Raw genomic sequence first — 26446 nt, forward strand, 5'->3', positions numbered from 1 at the left:
GCGGCGGTTTAAATTTAAATCCTCCGCAGCTGCCCAATGAGAGAGTGGGAGCCGTTGACCCGGAAGGCCGGGGTTGCTGTTCCTGGGGTGGGAGGGGCGGCTGGCTGTTGGCGGGAGAGGCGCTGGCGGTGCCGGTGGGTGATTTGGGGCGCGGAGGTGCGTGTGAGGCGGGCGTCCCGCCCTGAGGTGAGGGGAGCTCGGAGCCTCGCCCCGGCAGACCCGGCAGCCCGCCCGCTGTGCGGACGAGCCCCGGGCCCTCGCCCTTGCCAGAGGAGCGGTAGGGCTGTGGGACCGGCGGAGTCGCTGGCAGCCTGGCTCGGGAGTGGCAGCTGGGCCCTGAAGGGAAAAGGAGGGAGTAGGAAGTTAAAGGGAGTGGGGGGCAGGTAACGGGCTCGGTTGCCTGAATTGTGTTGCCTAAAGGGTTGAAGCTAATAGCATTCTTGGTATTTTCACACAAGTCTGGCGGCTTGTGTTCGTGGGAAGCCTTAAAGGAAGAAAACCACGGATAGGGTTAAGATTTGCACTTGGCCTTAGGAGCCTAGCTGTACAACCTATACGGTTAAAGTATTTACGTTGATGTGGTGGTTTGTCTTAATAAATAAACATTGCAACTATGGAGAGCCTCTCTGCGTCTCAGTGATGCCTGTGTCAGACCTGGGTGGCTCCCAAGCAAAGTATTCAGTCTTGTATGCTGAGACCTGCAGGTCGTTAATGCAGCAAAATTTGTCAAAGGTCTGAGATTTAAAGCTGGTTTTCCACGTGGCGTGTAATTAAAGGTCTGATTTCCCCAAAAGGCTTAAACTAGTGTCAAATCTGTGCTGGGACTAAAAGGAGTGATTCAGAAATCAGTTGTGTATCTTGGCCTCTTGTGTTCTAGCACAGAAACCTGATATTCTTGAAAATTGGTTGAATGCAGTAAAGTACAAGTTCTTCGGTACACAGAGGTATAGGTGCTCTGTCCACAGCTGGAGTGGCTTAAGTCATGAAACCATGTTTCAATATTATGCATGATACTATTTTCATTTACGGCTTTGCAGCCATGATTAACTGCTTTTAGTTAGACACACACAGTCTTTAAAAAGGTACACAAGCAAAGAGAATTTGAAGGTAGTAATGTATCATTTCTTGTCATTTGGTTGAAAATGTTAAAATTCTGTGTGTGACTCTTCTGGTGTGTACAGTCACGTAATTTCTTGTCTTGGTATTGGGTTGCCAGCAGTAGCACAAAACCTGCAGTTATTGCTGAAGTCTATAGAGATGGTTTTGAATGTATGTTAGTTAGGTTAGTTAATCCTTTGATTGATGAAACTACATTCTACACCTAAAAATAATGAGCCTAAGGGCAGCTTTTGTGTTCTTAAATACGACATTACAGGAAATTTTGATTTGTTTTGCCACAAATACCTTTTACATTTTTTCTTAACACAATTGAGTAATGCATGCTTTTTAAAACTTTCTATGTAGGAATGTAGATTTTCATCCTGAAGAAGACATCACTTCCGTGATATCTTGACTTAGTCCACTGAAAATGAAGCAAGATTCTACTAGAAACACTGCTTACACTGTGGATTGTGAAGATTATGTGCACGTGGTAAAATTCAATCCGTTTGATAGTGGAGATGCATGTTCCCTCATTGCATATGGTGGCAATAATTATGTAGTTGTTGGGACGTGCAGATTTCAGGTTAGTTTGTGTTATTGTTGATTTTATTAGTTGCTTCCTGAAATTGACTTTGCCCACACCTTTACTGCACAAAGACCCTTGTCACTTTCCTGTTTCCTTCTCTCCCCCTTTAAACAGGGGAGGGTTTTACTTGTTTATTACATTAACAAGTGTGGGATATTTGTTCTTCAAGAAAAAATATATATATAAGTATATACATAAAATCCACAATGGTATAACTTACCATTCTGCTGGTATAAAGTTCCTTTTGAATAGAATTGTAGAATGGTTTGGGTTGGAAGGGACCTTAAAGATCATCAAGTTCCAGTTCCCCTGCCATGGGCAGGGACACCTTCCACTAGACCAGGCTGCTCAAAGCCCCATTCAACCTGGCTTTGAACGCTTCCAGGGATGGAGCATCTACAACTTCTCTGGGCAACCTGTTCCAGTGTCTCACCACGCTCACAGTAAAGAATTTTTTCCTAATATTTAATCTAAACCTACCCTATTTCAGTTTAAAACCGTTAGCTCTTATCCTATCACTGCAGTCCCTGAATAGACTGCAAAGAAAATGGGAATGCTCTACTGGAAGAGTAATCCCATTTTAGTATCTCTTGCTAATGTTGGTGACTGCTTTCTGAGAACTTAAGCATGCAACTTTGGAAATATATGACTTAATATTTGCTGTATGTTCTTTATCATCACATGGTAATTGGCTCCCTTTTTTGCACAGTTATATTTTGTTCTATGTACATTTGCTATTTAGATTAAATTACCTTCTAAAGCTTTCAGCTAGCCCGCGAAACAGCAAAGATTACAACTACTTTCAACTTTACAACTAAAGTGTCTGTGTTAATTTTTTAGGTATTTCTTTTAAGGAAGGACTGTAGAAATAATTACCTAAAATTTTTATTTTTTTTTTTTTTTTGCTTTCCCAGTTGTTTTTATTGGATCTCTCTCACAGGCTGTGAGAAACTGTAAAATATGTTTTCTTACCTTGAAATTATTTAGAGTCATCATATTATGAAAGTTTTAAAAATGTAAAATACTGTGTACTGTATATTTTTATACTGTATAAGTTTTTTTAATTAGGGGTTTCTTTGCCTAGATGCTTGAAAATCAATAGGAGACAACTGTTATCTTTGGAATCTATATTTAAGCTTTTTTTCTTCAACTCACTTCTCTGTTATACAGTATTATTTTTGTACTTTATCTAATACAAATAACAGCATAACTGGTTTTATTATTATTATTATTCCCCAAAGTCTTACTGTTGGAAATTTTCTGAAAAGCACCTAGTGCTAACCACAAAAACCTATTGTCATCTGTATTGCCCTCTATCTTGTTTCTGGTATAGGACTTGAAAAGAAAAAACTAAAATTTTGACAACCACTGGTACAAGGTAGTTTTTCTATAATTTTCATATCTTCCCTTCTCTTCCACATGTGGAGTCATTGAGTATTTCAGAGTAGGGGAAGAAAATGCTGTTCTTGCTCCTTGCTTCAAGAACCATTGAAAAACTCTGGATAATTTCATGCTTCCTCAGCTAGGTTCTTCCTAGCCTCGACATTATGCAGAGGGCACACAGAGAGGTTCTTTACCTTAAAGCAGAATCGTGACAGAAAATTTTGTAGAAATATCCTTTCAGGTGCTCCATTAGATGTTTTGAAAACTTTTAAAAGTTTTTTAGAGGTCAGCTGATTGACTGAGTCCACAACCCCAACTCTTGTTTCACCTTTCCTGCCATCCAGTGTGCTCACCAGTGGGAAGAATAGACAAGTTATAATTTTGGTCATGTTAGGTGACAGTGGGTACCTTTCTAGCTCCTGATGTTTGAAGAATGTTGTTCTGGAAGTGCTAGCATTTCTCCATAGTGTAAAAACAACTTGGAGAGAAGATAGCTTAAATAACGTGCTTGCTTTTCTTCCCATTGTTTCTTGTTACCATGCTGCTATAAGTAGCTTTAGTTGTATCTGTGAAGATATTACTTGTACAAAGAATGGGCTCAGCATCCTTGTAGCTCAGTTCTGATTTTTGTGCTCTGCATTGGCCTCTGGTTTGAGACTAGAATCATGTCATGTATTTTTTAAGTACTTACATATTTCAACTTAATACTTTCTTTATGTTCCAGGTTTTTACTTTGAGAGTGTTACAATCTAAAAAGATCCCAGATATATGTAATTTTGAAAGCCTTTCAATTTCATATCAATCTGACTTGCTAGAAGTCATCAAGACATTGTTCTGGATTAGCTAACTACATTTTTTCTATAGGAGGAGGACGCGGAAGTGGAAGGCATGCAATATAAGACACTAAGAACGTTTCATCATGGAATCCGAGTTGATGCCATAGCATGGAGTCCAGAAACTAGACTTGATGCTTTACCTCCCCAGATAAGGTATTTATAATAAATGCCCCTCCCCCCAGTGAACTAGCAGTAAATATTTTTCTTTTCCTTATTCATTATTTTAATGGACCTAAAAAGTAGTTAGTTCTTTCTTTTGTACATCTGTGAAGAAGGAATTCTTTTAAGAACTTTACGAAGTATGAGGCTATTGTAATGGCCTGCTTTATAAAGCTATTTGTAATGGTCTGCATAATATGGGCTGTGTTTAGGAGTAGGTGAGATGTTGTTTGTGAGACCCGTTAAGGAGTAAATCTAGAAAGATAGTTAACTATTAAATATGCACTTAAGAATTAAAATGTTCTCAATAGCTTGTAAGCCTCTTCAAAATTATGATGGTGCTTACTGCTGCATTTTTATACAGTCTCATGTTTAAAAAATGTTAGAAATTGGTTTATGAATTTATGTTTCAGTATTTTAAAACACTGCTAATGAGGGTTCTTTTTTGTGCTCTGCCACTTAACTTCTTCCAAGGGAAGTCTGAATGGCTGTTATGAGAGATGTTTCAGGTAATTGATAGTTGATTCAGATTTAGCTTTTTTAAATATTTTGCGTTTCTTTCCATGAAAAAGTATTCTTGGCTCCTGATACACACTATTTTATCAATAGGTTCCAATTATAACTCTGCTTGTTGCCAAAGCAGAAAAGTTAAGATAGAAGCTTGGGGTTTTTTCAAAATCTGAATTTTCCTTTGCACGTCACTTTGCAGGTTTAAACTGAAGAGAAACTGATAAAAAGTCAGCTATTGCAGTGTTAATTGACTGAAGGGCTTTTCTTTGTCTGTCGAGTTTAGGTTTTGTACTGCAGCTTCTGATAAGAAGTTAAGGCTATTCACTTCAGACCTGCAGGACAAGAATGAATTTAAGGTAAGGGCAGCTAAGCTGATTTTTAGAAAATTATTTAGTCTTTAGTGAAGTCTAATCTTTAACTGCCCTTCTGGCCCATTTTGCTTAATGTCCTGTGTGAGATAGAGCACTGAACTGTGACAGATCCTATATCCATCATCTCTAGGGAAAATCATTGTATTGTTGTTGTGGTTTAACCCTGGCTGACAACTAAGCACCACACAGCTGCTTGCGCACTCCCCACCCCACAGTGGGATGGGGGAGAGAATCAGGGCGGGGGGGAGTAAAACTTGTGTGTTGAGATAAAGGCAGTTTAATAGGACAGAAAAGGAGGGAAAAATACTACTACTAATAATAATAGAATATACAAAACAAGTGATGCACAATACAATTCCTTACTATCTGCTCACTGATGTCCAGCCAATCCCTGAGCCGCGGTGCCCCCCAGTCAAATCCCCCCATTTTATATATCCAGGTTATCCATGAACATGAAACATGCACTGCGGTTAAGCAAGGCAAGCAGTTAAAACCTCTGTGGTATGGAGGACAATGGCTGAAATACAAATATGGGGAGGCCTGGCAGATTGACTATATCACACTCCCACAAACCCACCAAGGCAAGTGCCGTGTGCTTAGAATGGTAGAAGCAACCACTGGATGGCTGGAAACGTATCCCGTGCCACTGCACAGAACACTATCCTGGGCCTTGAAAAGCAAGTCTTATGGTGACATGGCACCCCAGAAAAAATTGAGTCAGATAATGGGACTAATTTCTGAAACAACTTCATAGACACGTGGTCCAAAGAGCATGGCATTGAGTGGGTATATCACATCCCCTGTCATGCACCAGCCTCCAGGAAAATGTAGCGATACAATGGATTGGTAAGGACTAGACTGAGAGCAATGGGTGGTGGGACCTTCAAACATTGGGATACACATTTAGAAGAAAATTAACTTTATTCCAGCCGAAACCAGGACAAGTGTATATATCTTTCAGTCTTTAAAGTGGGAATAACTGTAATTATCAGCTACGTTATCTTTTGATTTAAAAGTATTTATGTAACAATTTAACCAAATTGAAGAAAAGCAAGTAGAGGCTTATGGATCATCTAAAATGTACGCACAAACAGAATGTTCTACGAATGAATTTCAAGTACCATGTTGGATAAGGTTCCTTTATATACAGACCTGTAAAATTTTATGTGGTATAGGTTACTGGACTCCTCTATAAGAAAAGCAAATTTAGTAATTTCTCTTTCATGGGGAACTGGAAGTTGCAATACAACTCTTTCAAACAGTAGAAAATTTAATAGAAGGAATACTGAATTTAGTACATAACTGCAGACAGATACACTAAACATGCTCATAGGCTGTCACTTGTTTATTTCTAAGATGGAGACAAAGGAAATGTCTACTTCGAATACAATTTCACTTGCTTTTCTTTCAATGTAGGTGGTAGTGTTCCTAAACCAGTGATATAAAAGAAGCCAGGTCTAAATGCTGTCTTCGCTTTATAAGCTGAAGATTGGTTTTCTGGCGATTTCTTTTCTTTGCAAGACGTCAGGTCCTATGTCACTTGGATGTGTACATATTCTTCAAAATTCTGCCTTTGAAACAGTGTCCCAGTCCAAGTACTAATATTAATTAGATGTTTATGCTAACCAGTTTGAATTTGTTTTGTTGAGGTCTCAGCCAAGAATAAGCAAGGCTAAGTAATACTATAAAACTCAGGGGAGAGGGTTGCTTCTTTTTTAGTGCTTTGGAATATGGTAATGCCTCTTTTGGTGAGAGTTATGTATTGAGTATAAAGGAGAAAATAATAGAATTTCATTTGTAGTTTGGTAATTTGTATTAGTAAGACAATTATACTTATTGTATAGAAACTAAGTGAATTAAAGATTTCACTTATGTGACCATACTGATAATGGAATGAATAAAGGCATGGCATAAGAAGAAAAGATGGATGTTACTAAAAAACAGAACGTCTTTTCTTTAAAAAAAGTACTTTTTATGATACTTCATACATGCACCTACCCTTAATTTCCTTCTTTCATATTTGGTCATCTTACATGGCTTTGTCACCCAGGCAGTAGGATAACTGACATAGTTACAATCAACTTGGATGGCACTTCTGACAAAATATTTCTAAAAGTTCTTAATGCTGTTTGCTTGTGAGTTGAAGTCTGTCATTCCTTATTAAAGTTATCTATTTATATAATAACTGCCAGTTTTATGATACTGCAGACAACAGGCTTTAATATTAAGTTGTGAATTAAATCTTTTAACTTTTTAGTAGAATGTAAAGTTACTTAATTATGTATGTCTATTGCAATTTGAGAAATTTATAGAACTTCTTAAGCACCCAGAAGAAAGAGAATGGATGAAATCATCAATAACAGTGTAGATGATGGATGGTTAATAAGCGGAAATAATAAAATATATGGATGAATGTGGTGCTACAGGCTCTATTCAGCTAAATTCAGCATCTAAATTTTTATTTATTTATTTATTTTGGATTAACAAGGGACCCAATGGAGTGTCTGCTAAAATCAATGAGAAGTCTCTTCACTTCAGTGGACACTGGTTCAAGCCATGGATGAGTGTTTATTTCCACGTGTTTAATAAATATGAAACATGTTAATTATTTTTATTGGGGGTTAATTAATGATCAACAATTTTATGTTTTTTTGCCAAAAATTGAATGTGACAGCTGTAATAGTTCATAACTTTCATACCTCTTCCTGTCCCTACATCATTTGGTCCTTAGCAAAATGTATTCTTTTATACTTTTCAGAGTAGACTTCATGTCTACACCATCTTTCAGACTCTCCACTTTGATGTGGGATACAGCCCAGACTTAACACTAGGAATTACCAATGGGATTTGCCATTTTGCTCATTAGGAACTAATTACTTCCAGACAAATAATCAGTGTTATAATTTCACACAAACACACCTTTGATAATTCATGAGCTTAAACTTTTAACATACAAGTTCAAATAAGCAAGTTTATTCTAATGGAGAATTCTAGTAAGCTGTTTATTACTGAATTAGAATGAGATTACAAACAACACACTTTTAAAACAACAATAATTTTTAATATACTCAATGAGATGATTTTTCCTAGCTTATTATCAATGCATGATCTATATTACAATCAGAGAAGCAAATGGGGTAACTCAGTAGCACAGTCTGCTGAGTGCTGTTTTTTCAGAATAGAATTTCTGTGATGGGTTATTGTTTTCCCAGTTCTGACAAGATTTTTTTCTGGTATCTGACCAACACACATGACACTTCAAAACATGCACTTCTAATTTAGGGGAATTTATTACACAGTAGCTTTGACTGGATGCCTAGAAATAAATTTGAAATGCCACATTTACATTTCCATTAAGATAGCAGTTATTTTTCATACAAAAAGGTTCGGTGGAGAACTGATTCTTCTACCATTAGGACTTCTTTTCTAGTGAGTGTAGAGACTACAGAGTATTAATACAACAGGCATTGTACATTAGAACATGGTATTAGGCTGAACAGCCACAGCTGTAAGTACTGGAAGTATGAAAGTTATTTTGCCCCAGAAGGAAACAAGCAATTACAATATATTAAGTACTCAACTCCAGTTGGTATAAATAAGCTCCTCTAGTGTCTAATGTAGACAGAAGGATCATAGGATTTGATTTTTGTCAGCTGAAGATATCATGGATGCTTCTTAATTTTTTGACATAAGGAGACTAAAGATCATTGGCTTGAATTTAACATTAAAGCTATTAGCTTTGTTTATGGCAGCTCCACCACTGGAATTAACAGTCTAAGAACTTCATTAAGGATGTACTGAGACTGAGGAAAAAATAAAAATCCATATTGTTACTGGGTCAGCTTGGTCTACTGTTAAAAATAGTCAGAAAACAGCTAAAAATACCTATTTTTACCTAATAGTGAGGAACTCATTAGTGAAAAGGAAGAATGTGGACTAGTATGTTTATACTGATAAAAATGTTGTCTTTGAGACTATCTTCTGGGGGGGTTTTGACAAAACGTATGGAAAATATTTTCCCCAGATAATCATCTTAATTTCTTCTACCTGGACGATCATTGTACTATATACTTCTTGTCAAGAAAAAAGTAACATCTAACTCTGATTTAAAGTGTTTTCAAAATCTCAGATGTTCACAAATACTCAGTGAGCTATGCTGAGCTGGCTTTCAATAAAGTTTGATATGGTGGTTTCTTACTAAGAGTCAATTGATACCTCAGAAAAGCTACTTCATAAACCTGAGGTTGAACTCACAATGAACACATGGAAGACTTTGATCCATTGTACGGTGCACACTTTACACATGGGATTTTCAGGAGAGGTACAAAATGTGCAAATAAAGCTGAAGGAAGTATGTGATTACAGTTAAAATGTAATCTCTGAACATTTTGTCTTTTATAGTAAACAATTAGTATGTGTTGCTTCTGGAGGGATAGACGGAGTAATCTTACTCTGTTTTCCCAGTGGAAAAAGTGTCTTGGTGTAATTATCAACAAGGAACTTGAAGCATACTGAGTTTTCCATTACTTTGTCAACACGACTAATCCAAAATTTATGGGTTGGATCAAGCCCAGAACAACAAACAAAAGGTAAAATATGACTGATGGATCTTCATGAAATCTTTTTCTTCTTTTGAGGTTTTCATTTGGAAGTGGTTTGTGGCTTCTTTCTCCTGCTTCAAATTTTGTTTAATAAAAAGCATATTTCATCAGAACTGTGGAAGTAAAATGAGGCAGGATATTTGAATTCAGAATGCTGAAAATTTTCAAAAAACTTGGCATTTCTGTCTAAATAGTTATCATCATCTTAGGATGTATTAGTTCTAGTATAAGCCACTAGGTTTTAATAAAATTATGAGCTATTGCAAAAAATTAAGTTGGCTGCTGAAAATGTTTCTGTATTGAATTGATGAGGCATTCATAAACTTTTTAGAGAGGGGGGATTTAGTTATTGTGCATGCTTGAGAGATATATATTTTTTTTTTAATCAGTTCTACATTTGTTCCTCAGAATAGCTACCCTTAGAGAACAGATAGTGTGTTTTCCTTTCAGAAAACTGTGGAACTGGTTGTTTTCATTCGACCTTGCTTTCCTCTGCAATCTCTCCATGTCATGCTATTATCCAGAAGATATTTTTGTCTCCTTTTTATGATACCTTGCTGGGCAAAACAAGAGCAGCTATGCCTTGAGACTTTGTCAGTGGGACTGAAGAGGATGGAACAGTAACAGATAAAACATCTACACATGAACATTTGCCTGACTTAAAATTTTAAGTGAGATTTCTGTCAAAAAGACCGTAGGTGTACTTAATGAGAGAAAATACATGTAAATCCTCAGATGGAGCAAACTGGTATCTTAACTAGCTACAGATTTTCTAATGAAACCAGAGGTGATTTATTCATACCTAGTCCCCATGTGAATGAATTTGAATGTACTTTACACTTCGACTGGACCCTAAATGAGATGAGTTTTGCATGCTTGCTTAATGCTAAATATGCATAAGTTCTTTAACCTAGGTTTTTGAGGATACGGTAAACCTCAAAAGATTACTGATGTCTGTCAATAAGTACAAAACACTTCATAGAATTGAGGAAAAAAAAAAGGTGTCTTGATATTATGGCCAAGATAGCTGAAAAGTCTTCAAAATATGTAAAAATTACCTACCTTTTAATTTTTACTAAAACTGGGATTTTGCTTTTATTCAGAAAAGCTATGCTGCTAAGTTGGTTTTTGTTACAGATAAATTATTCTCAGTCCTTTGAAATAAAAATGTCATGATTAAGAAGCTTCAGGCGAGAACAATTACACAGTAACAAGGTTCCCTTTGAAATGACTTCATGCTTTCTGATACAACTGTAAATGTTTGCTTTTGAGTGACAGTTCACATGTACATTCACACCATGAGTGCTCATATCCTATTATTTGAGAATGGATGATCTATTATTTCACAGTAAAAGAAGAGTGTGCACTATACCCCATTTTCTTTCCTCTTCAGCACAACAGCATATAAAGTAGAGAGCGCAAAGCACTGTGTCTGTTCCTCTCAAATGCATAATAGAAATTGTGCTTAATTGCTAAGGTGTTGTACAGGTTGCTTGGTTTTGCTTGTACTGTTGTTCCTCATTTTTGGTTTTCTTAAAGTCTTCAGTGTGCATTGTCTTGTTTCATCTTTCACTGAGAGTTTTTTCACTGCTTTTTCGAAAGGTAGCCTTTTGGTCTGCCATCTTTAGTGGACATATCCTCAGGCAATTTGTGTGCTGACTGCTAGGAAAAGGGCATATACTGGACAAGTGGTGTTTTATTGCTCCTTCAGGAAAAAACTCTTGCTGCTTGCAGAAACCCCTAGTAAAAACTACTCTTCAGAGATAAGAGTTACTTACCAGTAATCGGAGTTCTTTAAGATATGTAGATCATGCATACATTCACTTCCTGCTCATTCTTCTCTTTCTTTCTGAGATTTATTATCTTTTACCTTCAAAATTCAGTGGTTGAAAGGAGATTAAAAAGTTCTGGTGTGATTCACTGATCTCTGTCAAGCAAGAGCATCAAGCTGACCTCTGTAGCAACTACAAGGCATAGTGGGGAGTCTTTTCACCTACAGTATGAATCTACACATGAATTAAATATTTTAAAGAACTCCAGTTACTGATAAATACTTTTTTTACTTTCCATGTAAAATGATAGCTTTATCTTAACACTCTTACATCTTTCCTTTAGTGGGTCTATTAAATACATTGTGAACTGATGGAACAGTTGGCGATAAGTATTTCTTTTTTCTGGTTGACAGACATTTGATGGCCACTCAGATTACATTAATGATCTGGTGTTTGCTCCCAAAGAAGGCCAAGAAGTTGCAAGTGTAAGTGATGATCACACCTGCAGGTATGCATTTTCTTCAAAGCATTATTGAGATAGTGTTTGGCTTTTTCTGTGTGTGTATGCTTTATATGCTTGCTTAAATAAATAAGCCTTTTTTTTTTTTTTTTTTTTTTTTTTTTGGTGAGCCTTCATAGCCCACTAACAAGAGAACAAGTGGACTAGTCTTGTTAACCAAGTTGTGGACTGGCTTTTTATTGTGACTTGGGGGTTGGTTTTTTTCAAAGCAACATTTTGAACTAACTAGATACAATGTGAAAAAAACCTGATCTGTCTTGGAGTTATGTGCACTATCATTCCCCCTGCTGGGACAGGAATAAAAAGAATAAGAATAGGAGAGAGGACATGCATAGCTCAGCACTGAACTATACAGTCCCTCTCTTACCTATTCTGTCATCATATGAGTCAAGTTTAAAACCAGTATATGTATGTGAACTTGTCTGTCTACCCAAATTTATTAGCCTTACTAGGAGGTGGGATTACATAGCCTAAGGACAGTACCATACTAATACAGTGCTACTGGCAGCTCATAATACCATGATTATAGCTGCTTCAAACCCATGTATTTAGTTCTTTGTAACTGAAAGTAAAAAGGAAGCATGGTGGTTAAATACTTTGAAAAACGCTGGTTAAGGTTTTGTAGTACGGGAGTTTTTCCTTGTCAATAGGTTCCCCCATCCTCCTCTTCTAGTAGTGCACATGAATCTGTAAAGCTACTATTCTTATCTTTCCAATGCAGCTTGCAGTTGGAGAGATCAGGAGGGCAGCCATGCAGGCTTTGCAAGGCTACTGCAATAGTAGCAGCAAGAGACTTGAGAAAGCATTATCTTTGACTTTTCTTTGTAATAGCTGTGATAATTCAACACTTCTCTCGATTAAGGAACTGTTTTAGCTTTTTTTCTGTGATTATACGAATCATGTATTTGCTCTTTGAAGTTACCACCATACCAATTCCTATATAAATAACCAAGTAGTACTTAGGGGGGGAAAAAAGGTCATTTTTCACTTAGCAGGTAGAAGATGGCTTAAGAGAGAAGGGAATAGCTCTTAGAATGATTACTCTGTGTATGAGATTTTTTTAAAGGGTAGATCATCAACTGGTATTAATCACAGTTTAGTAGCTTTAGTAGAGCTACTCTGCCCTGCATAAATAGAAAATCTAAAAGGCCTGTGATTTTAACACCCCTAGGGAACTCAGAAATACTACTTAGTCCAGTAGGCAGATTTTCCATAGACGCCCTGTCCATATTCCCAACAAAATCATTAGGAATGAAGAGTAGAAGTATATGACTTATTCGTAGCTTGTTCTGATTTATTTCCTATTCTTAATTTCTTCAATAAATCTAAACTAATATTGGGCTTATTCAGTAAAGAGCTGTTTGAATGTGTGGCCTTTTTTTGTTTTATTTTATGAAATGCTCAGTGTTCCTGGGATGAAAGGGAACTGTTTTAAAACCAGTAGTCTAATTGATAATAAATTAAAAGGAAATAAAAATGATATAATTAATGTATACTATCAAGTTTTCAACTTAGTAACTCTGAAAGATATTTTATGCAGTAAACCATAACGCCTTTGGCTAAAAGCCATGGGAAATAAGTAGGATTTTTTTTGGCTACTTGAGTTCTTATTTTTTCCATTCATGCATGTGGAGCATGAAGACTTTTTTTATTGAATTTAAAGGTTACACTTTCAAAACTAATGGAAAATGCATTCCTTGGGACTTACCAAAATCATTCCTTACTTACTGTGTAATTTGCTTCAGCAGTAATGTAAGAAGAGGAATAATTCTTCTGTCTGTACTGAGTTTCTATCCTGAAATTGTTCTCAGGATACATCATCTGTTAATACCTTTGGAATAAAGTTGTAGAAGAATTAGTACAAAAACATGAAGTTTTGAATGCTTGGGTATTGTTCTGTTAGAGTTCCACTTTTAAGTCTTAATAAATGCCTCAGTATGTACAGAATATACACAAACATGTTTAGATCTTACCTGGTTTTCACTCAGCAGTAAGTTTAGCAGAGATATCCAAGGAACTCAAATTTTCAGTTTTCATGCACTAAAAAAATCTTGCTACAAGCTGCTGCAACAGTGACATCTCAGAGCTGGGTTCAGTCATTTTGGTTGAAAGACAGACAGTGTAACTCAGATACTGGTGATATTCAATGTTCTTACCATTAAATTGCTGCTATGTCATTCAGGAATTCTTGTTGTTTCTTGCACATAGTCTTTGTTGACTTTGTTGGTCTCACAACACAAGACTTTTTCCCAGCTGTGAAGTAGAACTGAATTAAAAATACTCTTGCATAAAAATAACTGCAGTAGCCATCTATGTTATATAGTTGTGAAGAAAAGTGTTATGTGCATTCATAGACAAGTGAAGAGGTGTTGGTATGTAAATATGCTGTATGCGTTCATAATCCCACATTTCTCTGCACTGAGAATCTCAAAACTAATATAACCTTAAAAAGAATTGCTTTTCTGAAAGAAGACACCTTTGGAAGACACTTAAAACCCACCACATTGCAGTTACAACTGCATTTATATTAAAGATCAAAATTCCTGTAGGTAAAAATTACATCTGTAAAGGTGATTGAAAAATTCAAATTCTGGGTCCTAAATATCGTATGTTACTTCCTTCATTTTGTCCCAAGGATGGCCATGTTCCAAGATGGATGAAGCAGTTGATAAGCATATAGCTAATTTATACCTTTGGCAGGATATTGTAATTTTAAAATTTTGCTGTATTTCACTTTTTTAGGCATTTCATAATTGCTTTTCTCTTTCTTAAAAAATAGAGAAAGAAAATCATTTCTAAAGCTCGATTGCAAAAGACTGGCAGAGGAAATAGCTAAAATAACTACTGTTATACTAAACAAAAACTCGACTCAGTTTTATTTATAACATATTGAGTATAATTGAAGTGAAAAAAATACAAGTAAATATCTTTTGTATACATTAAAATATCAAATTTAGTATATTTATACATTTCTGCTGAAAGCCAAACTTGGTCATGACAGAAAAGTAAATTACCTCCTGGATTTAATCTAATTGTTTTCCTTCATATCTAATTGTGTTTTCTTCATGATCTACCTTTCATATCTCAGTTTCAAAATTCTATGTAATATTTATGTGTAATTAAAGTAATTTGCTTGTCCATTTCTTGGTATCATAAGAGCATGCTTAATGAATAAGAAAAAAACTTATATGATAGCTTTAAGGAATATTTCATTTAATTCCTTAAAATTATAAAGCATTATACACTTCTTTGATCATTTGCATTAAGTATAGGAACGTGTATGTCCTGCTTTGCTAATGAGAACTGGATGTGCAACTCCCTGTGCACCCCTCTTAAAAAAAAGAAAAAAATAGCTGGCTTTTTCATTATGATTTGGAAACACAATACAGGAGGCTGTAGGGATTCAGATGTACAAATCATTTTGTTCTGATACTTAATGAAGCCTTTGCAAGAAGAACATAGGAAATGTTTGGAAAACAGCACGAGCTTAACAGACACCCCTCCGCTGTTGGTAGTTTTTGACATTATCTGATATTTCTTGGATTATTTCATGCAAAATACTGTCCTGATAAAACCCACTAGTCTCATATGCATGCTAAAAATTAAATTCTGACTGTTAAAAGGTTAATTCAATCTGATTGCTAACCACCTCATACTCCATACTGATATTGAACTGAAAGATTACTGACAGTGTCAGGCCCTTAATCATGGCAGCATGGCACTTTCTTATGGTCATGAAGTGCTGGATTGGCTTGTATTTTAAAAAGCTGAAAAGGACTCATCCATCCCTCTCTCTCCCTCCCTTTCTCTTTTTTTTTAATTATTCCTTAAACTACATCATCTTCCTCTCTTTATGTGTGCGTAATAGAAAAGAACGTACAGTTGACTTATCTTCCACTTTATCTGTGAAAGTACTTGCTCTTTGATTCCTTTCTGAGTTCTGTTCACTTACTTACGCTGTGGCTCATGTTTCTTCATAGAGAAGGACTTTGTGAATTTATTTATCAGTCACTGTCAAGTTCAGCCTTCTCCCACAAAAGCCAGTCCATCAGAAGATTAGTTTTGCTCCCTGGACAGAGATTGTGGGGAAAGGTTTGATATCACTGGAAACTAAATTAACTAGAGTCTCAAAATTATAGTAGTGTTTCATCTGTTTTCAGGGGGTTTTAATCTATAGTGTATTTGTTTACATGGTACTCTTATGTCTTAGTTATTTTGTGTAGGTCTTTCTCTAGGCAATATGAAGGAAAGCCAATGGTAACTTGTTTGGGTTTTTTTGTCTTGTGTTCTTCAATGTGTTGCCAATGCTTGTTGCACTTGAGTCTTACCTTGTTAATTCAATAAATATTTCAGTCTTTAGCTATATTGAAAAGTTGCCTTCTTCACTTATTCTTGCCTCCAAAATTATATTTTATTTGTATCTTCCCATTCCTAGAGCACTCAGTTATGAATTTTTGCCAAAATTTTAAAAAAAGATATCTTACTTCATGTTGTTCTATCTTCATCTGTTTGTGTGATAGAATTCCCCAGTGTCCCTTAATATAAGAAATATCACACCAAAATATTTATCCTTTCTGAGGTATGCCAATTATAATTATCAAGCTAATCATGCATTATCATTGATAAAAATAAAGGAGAGTCTTGGATTATTTTTAAGAGTCTAGTCTTTTGACTTTGCACACTTTTTGTATGCATCCCTGTATGTCCCCCAAATGTAGTCTTACACAATTTCTGTTATACTTTACAGTCACGATGCAAGTATTAACCAACAACTTCTGTTGTACTTCACAATCAATATGCAAGTATTAACTGGTCTCGTGTTATAGTATCCAGTCAGCTTAAAAAAAAAAACAACAACAAAAACAAAAACCAAACACACTTTTCAAATCAAATGTTTGGAAAGTTATTTCAGTCTGGTCTTAACTGTGGATGAATAAGCCTTTAGTTTGAAAGTCTTCAAAATATGTGGATGAAATGATAGCTACAGTCCTAGAATGTAGTCTAGCCTATAAATTGTTTTAAATAGAAATCATTGCATTGGATTTGTTTAGCAGTTACCTTGTAGTTTAGAAAGTCATTGGCAGAATTGTAGTTGAGTTTCTCAGTAACAGTCATACCACAGAAACATTTAGTTTTACATCAACATTGAAACAATAAGCTGATAACTCTAACAGCTAATTTTTCTTTGGTTGAAAGGATACAACAGAAGCTTCACATTTTTGCAAAAATACTGCTTAGTCTCTGGCTTTACTCTAGATAACTTTAAGGGTATTTCAGCAGTAGTAGTGTTTATTTCTTGGACTTATTTCTGAGTGTGCATGTTCTGAAATTCACATAGCAAAGAAGTCAGTTGAGACCCTTGAGGTAGTACATGTGCAGTTCCCCTGCCTCTCCCACTTCTACCAACATTGCAGGGGATAATCAGAATCACAGTTACCAGTGAAAATAGATCAATGCTTGTATATCCAAGTAGATATTACAAGAGGCTAGAGGTAACATGGATTTTAATGCCCAAATCTGAAAGATTCTAATTACTAATTCTTTAATAACATTGACATTTGCTTTGACCACCGAAAGAAAATGGTGAACATGTATCAACTTTCTGAAAGAGTATTTATACATTTACTCAGTGAAAAGGCTTTTATTTCATGGATCAAAAATAAGTGAAGGAAAGGTTCTACAGGCACAAATTTAGGAACCTGTATGCTGAGTCAGGAGATAGTTTAAGATGGCTGTGCCTGGTGGACTAGTGCTAGGCAGCAGAGATGAATTTTCCCTTTCTCCCCATGCAACCACTCTTGTGGCTTGTTTCGCACACTGTGCTGAATAGGGAGCTCTGCTACAGATTTCGCAGCAGTGAACGGTTGGTTGGGCAGTGCATTACCTGATTTATAAAAACTTAAAATCTTTATTTTGTCAGTAAAATAAAATAAGTGACTAAAAATTATCTTGAATATTAAACCTTTTTCTTCTTCTGAACAGCTAGAAGGGATTTCTACAGTTCCACTTCAGCCTTCTGTTCTTTCGTGTCCTGCCTAGTATCCTATTCAGGTCTTTGATAACCACCTCCATATGGAGCTGGCAGAAGACCTGAGACAAGGCCAGTGTTGATGGTATTCTCCACGGTGTTAACTAATCTCTGCACTTCCATTTTCCTTTTCTGAGATTTTCCTCTCCTCACTCGTTGTGCTCAATGAGGAACAATTTCGCTCTTTAACTTCATTGTGTGATCTCTGTAACAGGAATCTCTCCTTCTCCGCAGTCCTCTAGGCTTTTCAGGAGTGATAGGATTTTCCTTACACATGGAATATGTCCAATGGAGATATAAAGAAACATCAGCGAGGGGTATTTAAGTATTTAAGTTAGATATTATTTAAAAAAAACAAACCATGTTGGGCATTTTTAAGAGTAGGTCAGACAGCAATCTGTGAGTAATGTTTCAAGTATAGTTGATCATGCTTTGTGGTTGGGAATGGTATCAGATGTCAAGGTTTGTTTTAGCCCCCACTCTACTCACTAAAATTGTTGGAAACCTTATGTTGAAAGAATTCCCTTTTTTACTTCCATCTTCTGGGGATTTGAGAAATGCCTGAAGGTTGCAATATGGTTTTTGTCTTTTGCTATTGCAAATGATGATTTTTATTCAGTTAGATTTGGGTTTGCTCTCTAGTTAGAATTATTCAGAATTCAGAAAGTTAGAATATAAAATAAGGATAATCTCCATTGCCACAAGACAGGTTTTCAGATGTTCTAATGAATACTTTGCCAACTTTTATTAAAGTCCATTGTGTGATAAAATTACTGCATATACGCAGCACGTCATTATCCATATTCATGCATACCACATACAATATAGTTGTTCCAATGTAGTTTGAATATCTTTGCACTTTGAGATAACTGCAGTTGTCATTTGTTTGTTTAATCATAGGATGTGGGTGACGAAAAGCGTACTAGTGTCCTGGTTTCGTCTGGGATAGAGTTAATTGTCTCCCTAGTAGCTGGGGTGCTATGTTTTGAGTTCGGTATGTGAAGAACGTTGATAACACTGATGTTTTCAGTTGTTGCTAAGTAGTGTTTAGTCTAAAGTCAAGGATTTTTCAGCTTCTCATGCCCAGCCAGCAAGAAAGCTGGAGGGGCACAAGAAGTTGGCACAGGACAGAGCCAGGGCAGCTGACCCAAACTGGCCAACAGGGTATTCCATACCATGTGAGGTCACATCTAGTATAGGAACTGGGAGGAGTGGGGGCGGGGGATCGCCACTCAGGGACTAATGGGGTGGTGAACAATTGCACTGTGCATCATTGGTACATTCCAATTCTTTTATTATTACTGTTGTTATTTTATTAGTGTTATCATTATCTTTATTAGTTTCTTCTTTTCTGTTCTATTAAACAGCTCTTATCTCAACCCACGAGTTTTGCTTCTTTTCCTGATTTTCTCCCCCATCCCACTGGGTGGGGGGGAGTGAGTGAGCGGCTGCGTGGTGCTTAGTTGCTGGCTGGGGTTAAACCATGACAACTAGTATCTCAATCTTCTTTAACGGCATTTGCAAACTATCTGTATTTTGTGTTAGTTTAAATTTTGTGAGCACTGCAGTATGTAATTTCTCAGTCCTTAGTTACTTAAAAAATAATGAATTTACGGAGCAGATTACATATTATTTTTGAGGCTTTCCATTATTCAGACTTTGGCCCTTGTTTCAACTGTGGTTATTCAAACTTTTCTCCTTTAAACTTATAGTGGAAGCTTTTTTAAATATCAAGAAAAATACCACAAGCCCAATAACAAGTCTATACAACAATGGTTGATGGGAGGAGGAGGAGAGGTAAGAGGGTGACACATTGCAGGGTTACAAAAAATAAGGATGTTTGAAGAAAAGTAGACACTAGTTTGCTTTGGTATAAAATCATGGTAATATTAGTCAAGTTTCAAGGGTTTTGAATGGGATTGATTTACATGATAGGAATGTGGACAAAACTAGATGGTTTTTTTAGCATCTGTAGCTGATTTGGTTATGATTACTGAGCAATTGAGTAACTGAAAATCAGTTTGGCTAAATTTTGGTCTTTGCACATTTTTTACTTGGGTTAGTCACAAAGAAATATTGAAAAGAGTTAATTGAACACATATGTAATTGTAAACTTCCATACCAGCATGGACTTGATGCATTCAGACAAGGATCTATTTTGATATGTATTGCCTGGTTTGTTTTTTTGTTTGGTTTTTGTTTGATACCATCTTTGTTATCAATCAAGAAAGAAGGAAATATAAGAGGGGCATTTATCCTTTTTTTCCCCTTCCTATACTGTTTGTTATTAACAATCTTACCATTCTTACAAAGTAAGAGATACAAGTTTGGCATTTTATAAAAAACAAACATAGGGAGGTAGAAAGAATAAATTTCTGTCTCAACACCTAATAACCTCACTCATTTCAGGGAAGGAAACATGATGGCATGCTCCTTTGGCCAAAATGATTCACCATCTTCTGTTATATCATAATTTTCTCCCTGCACAGTAAATACACATGGAAAGTGTTGATTTGACTTGGACAAATCTACAAGGCAAAATTTTTGGCAGTAGAAGAAAGTATTGTATGTTTCTAAATTACCTAATCAAGTAGATATTTCATTTTTTTAAACAGTTGTCAGGTTTTTGTTTTGACTTTTTTTAATAAGGACACTGATTCTTCAAGATTAGAGACCCTGTGTTTTCTACAGGGAGAACAAATATTTGATCTGTTGTGGTTTGGCATAAGAAAACAACATTGTTCATTAAATATATTTTCTTTATTCCCATATATTTTGTCTAGACTTATGATGTATTATTTAAGAGTTTTTTGAAATCTCTTAAATATAAGGCTCTAAGCACCCTGGTGAGATATAAACTGAAAAAGTCTGGAGGAAGTCAGCAAAAATCCTCTAAAATAAACAATAATAGTACGTAGCCACTCATCTAACTCAAAAGACTGAGCAGAACACTACTTAAAAAATTGGCTGTTTCTAAGGTTTTGCATGCCAAGGAAGAAGGATATATGTGTATGTTTCGGTGTGCAAATGCATATGAATAGCATGTAGCCTTGTAGTTCAGACTGATGTTCACAACTATGATGTCTTTGTCCTGCAACTGAGCTACTGATTTTGTAGAAAAAAGAGTCAGCTGAGCAGTGGCTGTGAGGTAAAATAGTCTCAGTTTTGGTTTAGTTGCATTTTATAAATGAAGTAGCTTCATGGTTCATTAACACTCACATCAAATGCATCCAAAGAAAACTCACTCATCACCTAACCTAGTTTTGGTGTTTTAGCATATGCTTCCCTTGTCAATCCATATTGACCAAATATTGTTGATTTTTTAGGGTTTTTTTTAACTGCTAATATGTACTGTAGGTGCTTCTAAAGGAAAAGATTAAACTGGCATATGTGATTTATTTGTCGAAAGCTTGCAAAGACCCTTTGTGGGCTAGTGTTACCCAGTGTAGATCCTTTTGTTTGTCTTAGCTTCATTTTTAGTTGCTTATATTTCCATTACTCAATCTTGTCTTACCAGGAAAAAATGGAAATGCATAGATTAGACAAGCAAAATACTTCAGTTCATGGTCTTATCCTTTACATGGTAATGTGGATGATTTAAGTTGCTTGGTACTTCATTATAGGTTGCTTGTATCAGCTAGACCAACACTGACCTTCCTGCTTTGTATTGTCTCACTGTTATTTATGGTATAGTACAAAGGCTGTAGTGTTGACTTAGGAATGAAGTGGGAATGTATCATCTAGATTTCATGTCTAGACAACTAAACTTGTCAAATTATTTTGATATTGTCCTTTTAAACAGAGGCTCTGCCTACTTCATGAACGTTAAATATATTACCTTCAGCACTGACTGCTTTTTACTGACTTTTGAAGTGATAAAGCACAAACATTTTTTCATTTAGTCACTTCCTTTGTGAATGTATTGAGGCAATGAAAGTTAATGTATTTGCTGTCAAATGGCAATAGATAGTTTAATACTTTGTGCTTTTTTGGTTTTTTTTTGCTTTAGGGTCTGGGATTTGGAAGGAAATGAGAAGGCCCATTTTGTTTTACGTTCTCCTGGAATGAGTGTTTGCTGGCATCCTGAGGAGGCTTTTAAGGTTGTGTTTTACAGCTCTTCACCCTCACCACCTTTAAAATAACAGGAGGGTGGATTTATCTAAACTATGAATCTTTGATGCTGTAGTAAGATTGAAGTTTGGGGAGCTAGTGTACTTTGTAACTGGATATTGGTTGGATCTGCTAATGTGAAGTCACTGTAAATGAATTCTCCTTCTCATTCTAATAATTTTACCCTCAGTCCCTCACTCCTCCCATCAGAAATACTCCTTCTTTATTACATACATCAATTGTTGTTGGTAACTGTTCTGCTGATTGCATATTAACTTACAGTTACCAGTGAAAAGTTCAAGTTTTTCTCAGTCATGGTAACACAGTTCACCAATAACATAGACTCTTATAAAGCATGCCAAGTTTTGAAAAGTATCTGTTTGAAGTTAGTAAGGGATTTTTTTGTTGTTGTTCTTGCTTGGAATATATGAAATATGTGCTGAAAAATCAAAACAAATCAATACACTGTGTTTTTATACTTCTCTGTTTATTGTACTAGGAAGGATTAATCAGCTGATATATACCAAAACATTCAGCTTCATTAATGGTCTAGTCCTTGCAATCTTGTATTTATTATTCCTGTTGGGCCAATCAATAACTGCCTTAAGCAGCTACAAATAGTTGTTCAGATTACCACAAAAAAACACACTTAAAACAGAAAAGCAGTCAAATGAGGTATCAAAATACTTACACAGCAATAGGGAAGAAGGATTTCTATTCTTATCACACTTTCCACCAATATCAATATTCAGTCCTTACTAAGAAAACTAGGAAACTGTTGATTCAGGTGGTATCACAATTGAATGTTTGCTACTGTTTGCTACTGGGGTACTTTGTTAGCACAACAAAATTACTAGATTTGCCCCAAAATATTGCATTCTTACATATTAGCTTGTCTTTTCTTTGACCCTTATCAAAGAGTAAGTGCAGGAGGTTTTTGTTTGTTTGTTTGTTTGTTTGTTTTTTAACGAACCCCCCCCCCCCCCCCAAAAGCTAGTACAACTTGACAGACTTGATGGTTGCTGAAAAGCTTATTGCAAATCAAAAGGCTTACTGCACCATGTCCTGTAGTTTGCAGAAGAGCACGTTTTGGTGACATCTCAGTTTTTCCAAATAAACTTGGATGTTACTGGAGTATTGTTTTTAATGCTTCTTTGCATTCCTTGACTTCCATGACTATCTGGAAACCATCATCTCCTCATGGAGAAAATACCTTTCATCATTTAATCAGGAAGCTCTTACTACAATACTTAATAAACAACTGCTTGAATATATTGCTTTCATGGAAAAAGTTGAGATAAAATCTGTTGCAGGCTGTTACAGGATGAAGTAAGAGATATTATATAAAATCAGTAAGCGTGAATCCAGATTCTACAGTTACACTGATTAATACTGTTGTTTCCTTGTACAGCACCATGTCTGTCAGTCAGTTCTTTGTACTCAGAACAGGAACTTTTTAATTTTAAAAGGATAACTTTTTGCTATACAATTCTAAATGCACAGTGCATTGGTGGTTAAGAACTGGTGCTTCTAAGCACCAAAATTATATACATAGGTACCTAAAGATATATTATGTATAACAATGTGACAGTAGCATAAAAGTGCTTTTTATTTATTGGTGTTCAGGAGAATGTTTTCTGGTACAAAGTGAAAAATTGTACCTATTTTAATATTAATATTTGCTTGAAAGTATGCTAGGTTTGCTATAGAGTAGAAAAGATACTAAGATTCATTACATGTGAAGTTTACAACTTTCTATTGATTTCTTTTAACAGCTGATGGTAGCTGAGAAGAATGGAACAATACGATTCTATGATCTAATTACACAGCAGGCCATTCTTTCCCTAGAGTGTGAACAAACACCGCTGATGTCAGCAGACTGGTGTTTAAAGAATACTCTTAAAATTGGAGCAGTTGCTGGAAGTGATTGGCTAATCTGGGATATCACTCGCTCCAGGTATTTTTATACACAGGAGATAGGTTTCTTTATTCTCTTCTTAAGTAGCACATGAAGAGATGTGGCTACGTTGCTAATACAGCACTTAAATGCATTATATATTATATCACCTAATCAGTAAATAAATGAACATTCATCAGGAATTATGAAATCAATACAGATCATTCCCTGGTATTCTTTGTTTCATCTTTATTTATCTGTTAAAAATAACATTGTCTGTCTTTTTGTCCATTTGAGACAGCATCTCACTACTGTTTACTTTTCACTGTAAGTTTTATGTGTTTGTTAAAATTTCTTCTAAGTCATAAATAGATAATTATTGAACCGTAATAAACTGGATAACTACTTCAGTTTTCCTACTCCAAACTGAGATGTAAGCTGCAGGAATGCTCTGGTTTTCCCTCAGCTTCTTCACAGAGAGTAGACAATGTGTCCCCTTCACTGTTTAAATGATACATGCTTTTGGTACTTACGGTATGAGCTGTAGTTGTTTGCAGAACAGTTTTTACCCTGAATGTCTGTTTTAGTTATCCACAGGATAAGAGACCCGTCCATGTCGATCGAGCCAGATTATTCAGGTATAAGTGTTGTCTCTGTTCTGTGGGTTTTGTCTATATAAATCTATGTATATGCAGGCAGTTATGAGCTTAGGGACCTGGCTGTGTCTCACTTAAATAATTTTTAGGGGGACCTGGTCTATAAACTTTGTGAAATTTGTGAATGACCTACATTTAGTATCTATGTAACATTCCCATGATTTTTTTCTTTTTTACAACAACATGCATATGGGGCTGCGGGTGGTGAATCATTTACAAGCCATTTCTCTGAATTTATTTCTCTGATGTTAGTGGAATATTGGACAGCTTCACACAGTTAACCACAAGGAAGAGAACTCCACTTTCTGTGCACTTCTGATGGTCTGATAGGGATATTTGAAAAGTACATTCATTTTATTCATAGGTGGTCCCGAGTGAATGAAAATTTGTTTGCAACCACTGGATATCCAGGAAAGACAACTACTCAACTGCTTGTTCATCATTTAGGACATCCCCAGGTAAATTTCTGAGTTCAGCTTTTGACTGGAATTGCATCTGTTCTCTTCAAATCAGGGTCATAAATAGTTAAAAGCTACAATTAAAAACTAGCCCAAACCATCCAGAAATGCTGCTTAGTCCACCTATTTTGTTTTGTTTTGTGTCATCCATGCTAAGGGAAAAAAAAACACGCCACACTTAACCTGCTCTTTTAAAAGCTGCTTGATCTATATGTTTTATTTTGCTTTGCCTTATCAGTGCTAAGGGGAAGAAAAACACATTTAACCTGTTATTTAATAAATTTTCAGTATTTCTAATTCTAAAGATGCTAAAACTAGCTGGTTGTGTATTTTACAGGTTTGAACTAATTATATTTTAAATCATTAATGAAAATATATCCAGAAACAATGAACGCAAAGCATAGGAAATATTTTGGGTTTGCTGGAGTTTGTATACATTTGTAATGCTTACAGTAAAAATATTACCTCCAAACATATTAGTTGTGAGTATGCTTAAATAACAGGAAGTAATGTCATTTAAAAAGGTTTCTAAGTTTGAAAGTATGCCTTTAAAATAATAATAATGTTAATAATAATGAAAATAGTTGAAACATTTGTTATCATGGAATATTTTGCTGTATCTTGCTTAAAGGTAGTAAGTAGCTACTGGAACTAAGTAGCAGATAATCAGATTTTTCAGTTGGATTTCTGTTGTATTTTAACTGTATTTGTAAGGAGTGCTAAATCTATGGTGTTTATTTGTCTATGCAATTTGATATATGTGGTATAGAAATCATTTATATAGTAATTTGTATTGATACTTCTCTCTCTTTCTCTCTCTCTCTTTTTTTCTTTTTTTTTTTTTTTTAAGCCCATTCTTACTGGCACTGCAGCTGTAGGATCCGGTTTAACATGGCATAGAACTCTTCCATTATGTGCAGTCGGAGGAGATCATAAAATTTTCTTCTGGGTAACTGAAATGTAAAATAAGCATTTGTCTTCAGTTTGAACTTTACAGCATAATGTCTCTTTTCTAGTAAAACAAAGGAATTTACTCTTTGTACTGGTATTTATTCACCTGGAGAACATAAGAAAGGAACAAGTGAAATATGAAACATTTGTGTTTGATTTTTAGCTTGCAAATACAAGAGCTTTTGTAAAATCGGTTATCATACATCTGATACTTGGTTACTTCCCTTAAAATAAAATGTACACTTTTTTAACATGGTATTTGGTGTGAAATGAATTTTTAAAAGCATTTTTTTTAAGAGATTTTGTATCCAGCAATCTCAGTCTGGCAATCTTGCTCAATTAACACGGCTCAAATACTTTGAAATTGTCCAGAGTACCTACAGAAAGAACACCTGTCTCTGTATTAACTTTCCCGACCATCACTATCTTATAAGAAAGAAATGCAATAATGTGCTGTCATAAAATGGTGTCTGTGAATGTATTTGATGAATAAACTAGTTACCACTA

The 26446-nt window shown here is 35.6% G+C and overlaps 1 protein-coding gene across 3 annotated transcripts; it reads left to right on the plus strand.

The window, feature by feature from the left end:
* The first annotated feature begins 64 nt into the window (after positions 1-64).
* NUP37 (nucleoporin 37) lies at positions 65-26446 on the plus strand. Of its 3 annotated transcripts, none has more exons than XM_075051214.1 (10): positions 65-156; positions 1465-1684; positions 3935-4059; positions 4859-4931; positions 11733-11827; positions 21877-21967; positions 23753-23934; positions 24462-24512; positions 24895-24988; positions 25839-26446. In XM_075051214.1, the coding sequence occupies exons 2-10, from the start codon at positions 1529-1531 to the stop codon at positions 25950-25952; spliced, it is 981 nt and encodes a 326-aa protein (XP_074907315.1). In that variant the 5' UTR covers positions 65-156; positions 1465-1528; the 3' UTR covers positions 25953-26446. The 3 variants fall into 3 exon arrangements, with proteins under 3 accessions (XP_074907315.1, XP_074907313.1, XP_074907316.1); XM_075051212.1 differs by having other exon boundaries at positions 85-186; XM_075051215.1 differs by having other exon boundaries at positions 85-134.

This window comes from Buteo buteo, chromosome 19, assembly GCF_964188355.1.
Source record: "Buteo buteo chromosome 19, bButBut1.hap1.1, whole genome shotgun sequence".
NCBI classification, from domain to species: domain Eukaryota; kingdom Metazoa; phylum Chordata; class Aves; order Accipitriformes; family Accipitridae; genus Buteo; species Buteo buteo.

Excerpts from the sequence above, each read along its gene's own strand:
- NUP37 (XM_075051214.1), top strand. The coding sequence starts at position 1,529 with ATGAAGCAAGATTCTACTAGAAACACTGCTTACACTGTGGATTGTGAA. Across the intron at positions 4,932-11,732 it reads AGGACAAGAATGAATTTAAG|ACATTTGATGGCCACTCAGA; the intron begins GTAAGGGCAGCT and ends TCTGGTTGACAG. Across the intron at positions 24,513-24,894 it reads GATCGAGCCAGATTATTCAG|GTGGTCCCGAGTGAATGAAA; the intron begins GTATAAGTGTTG and ends TTTTATTCATAG.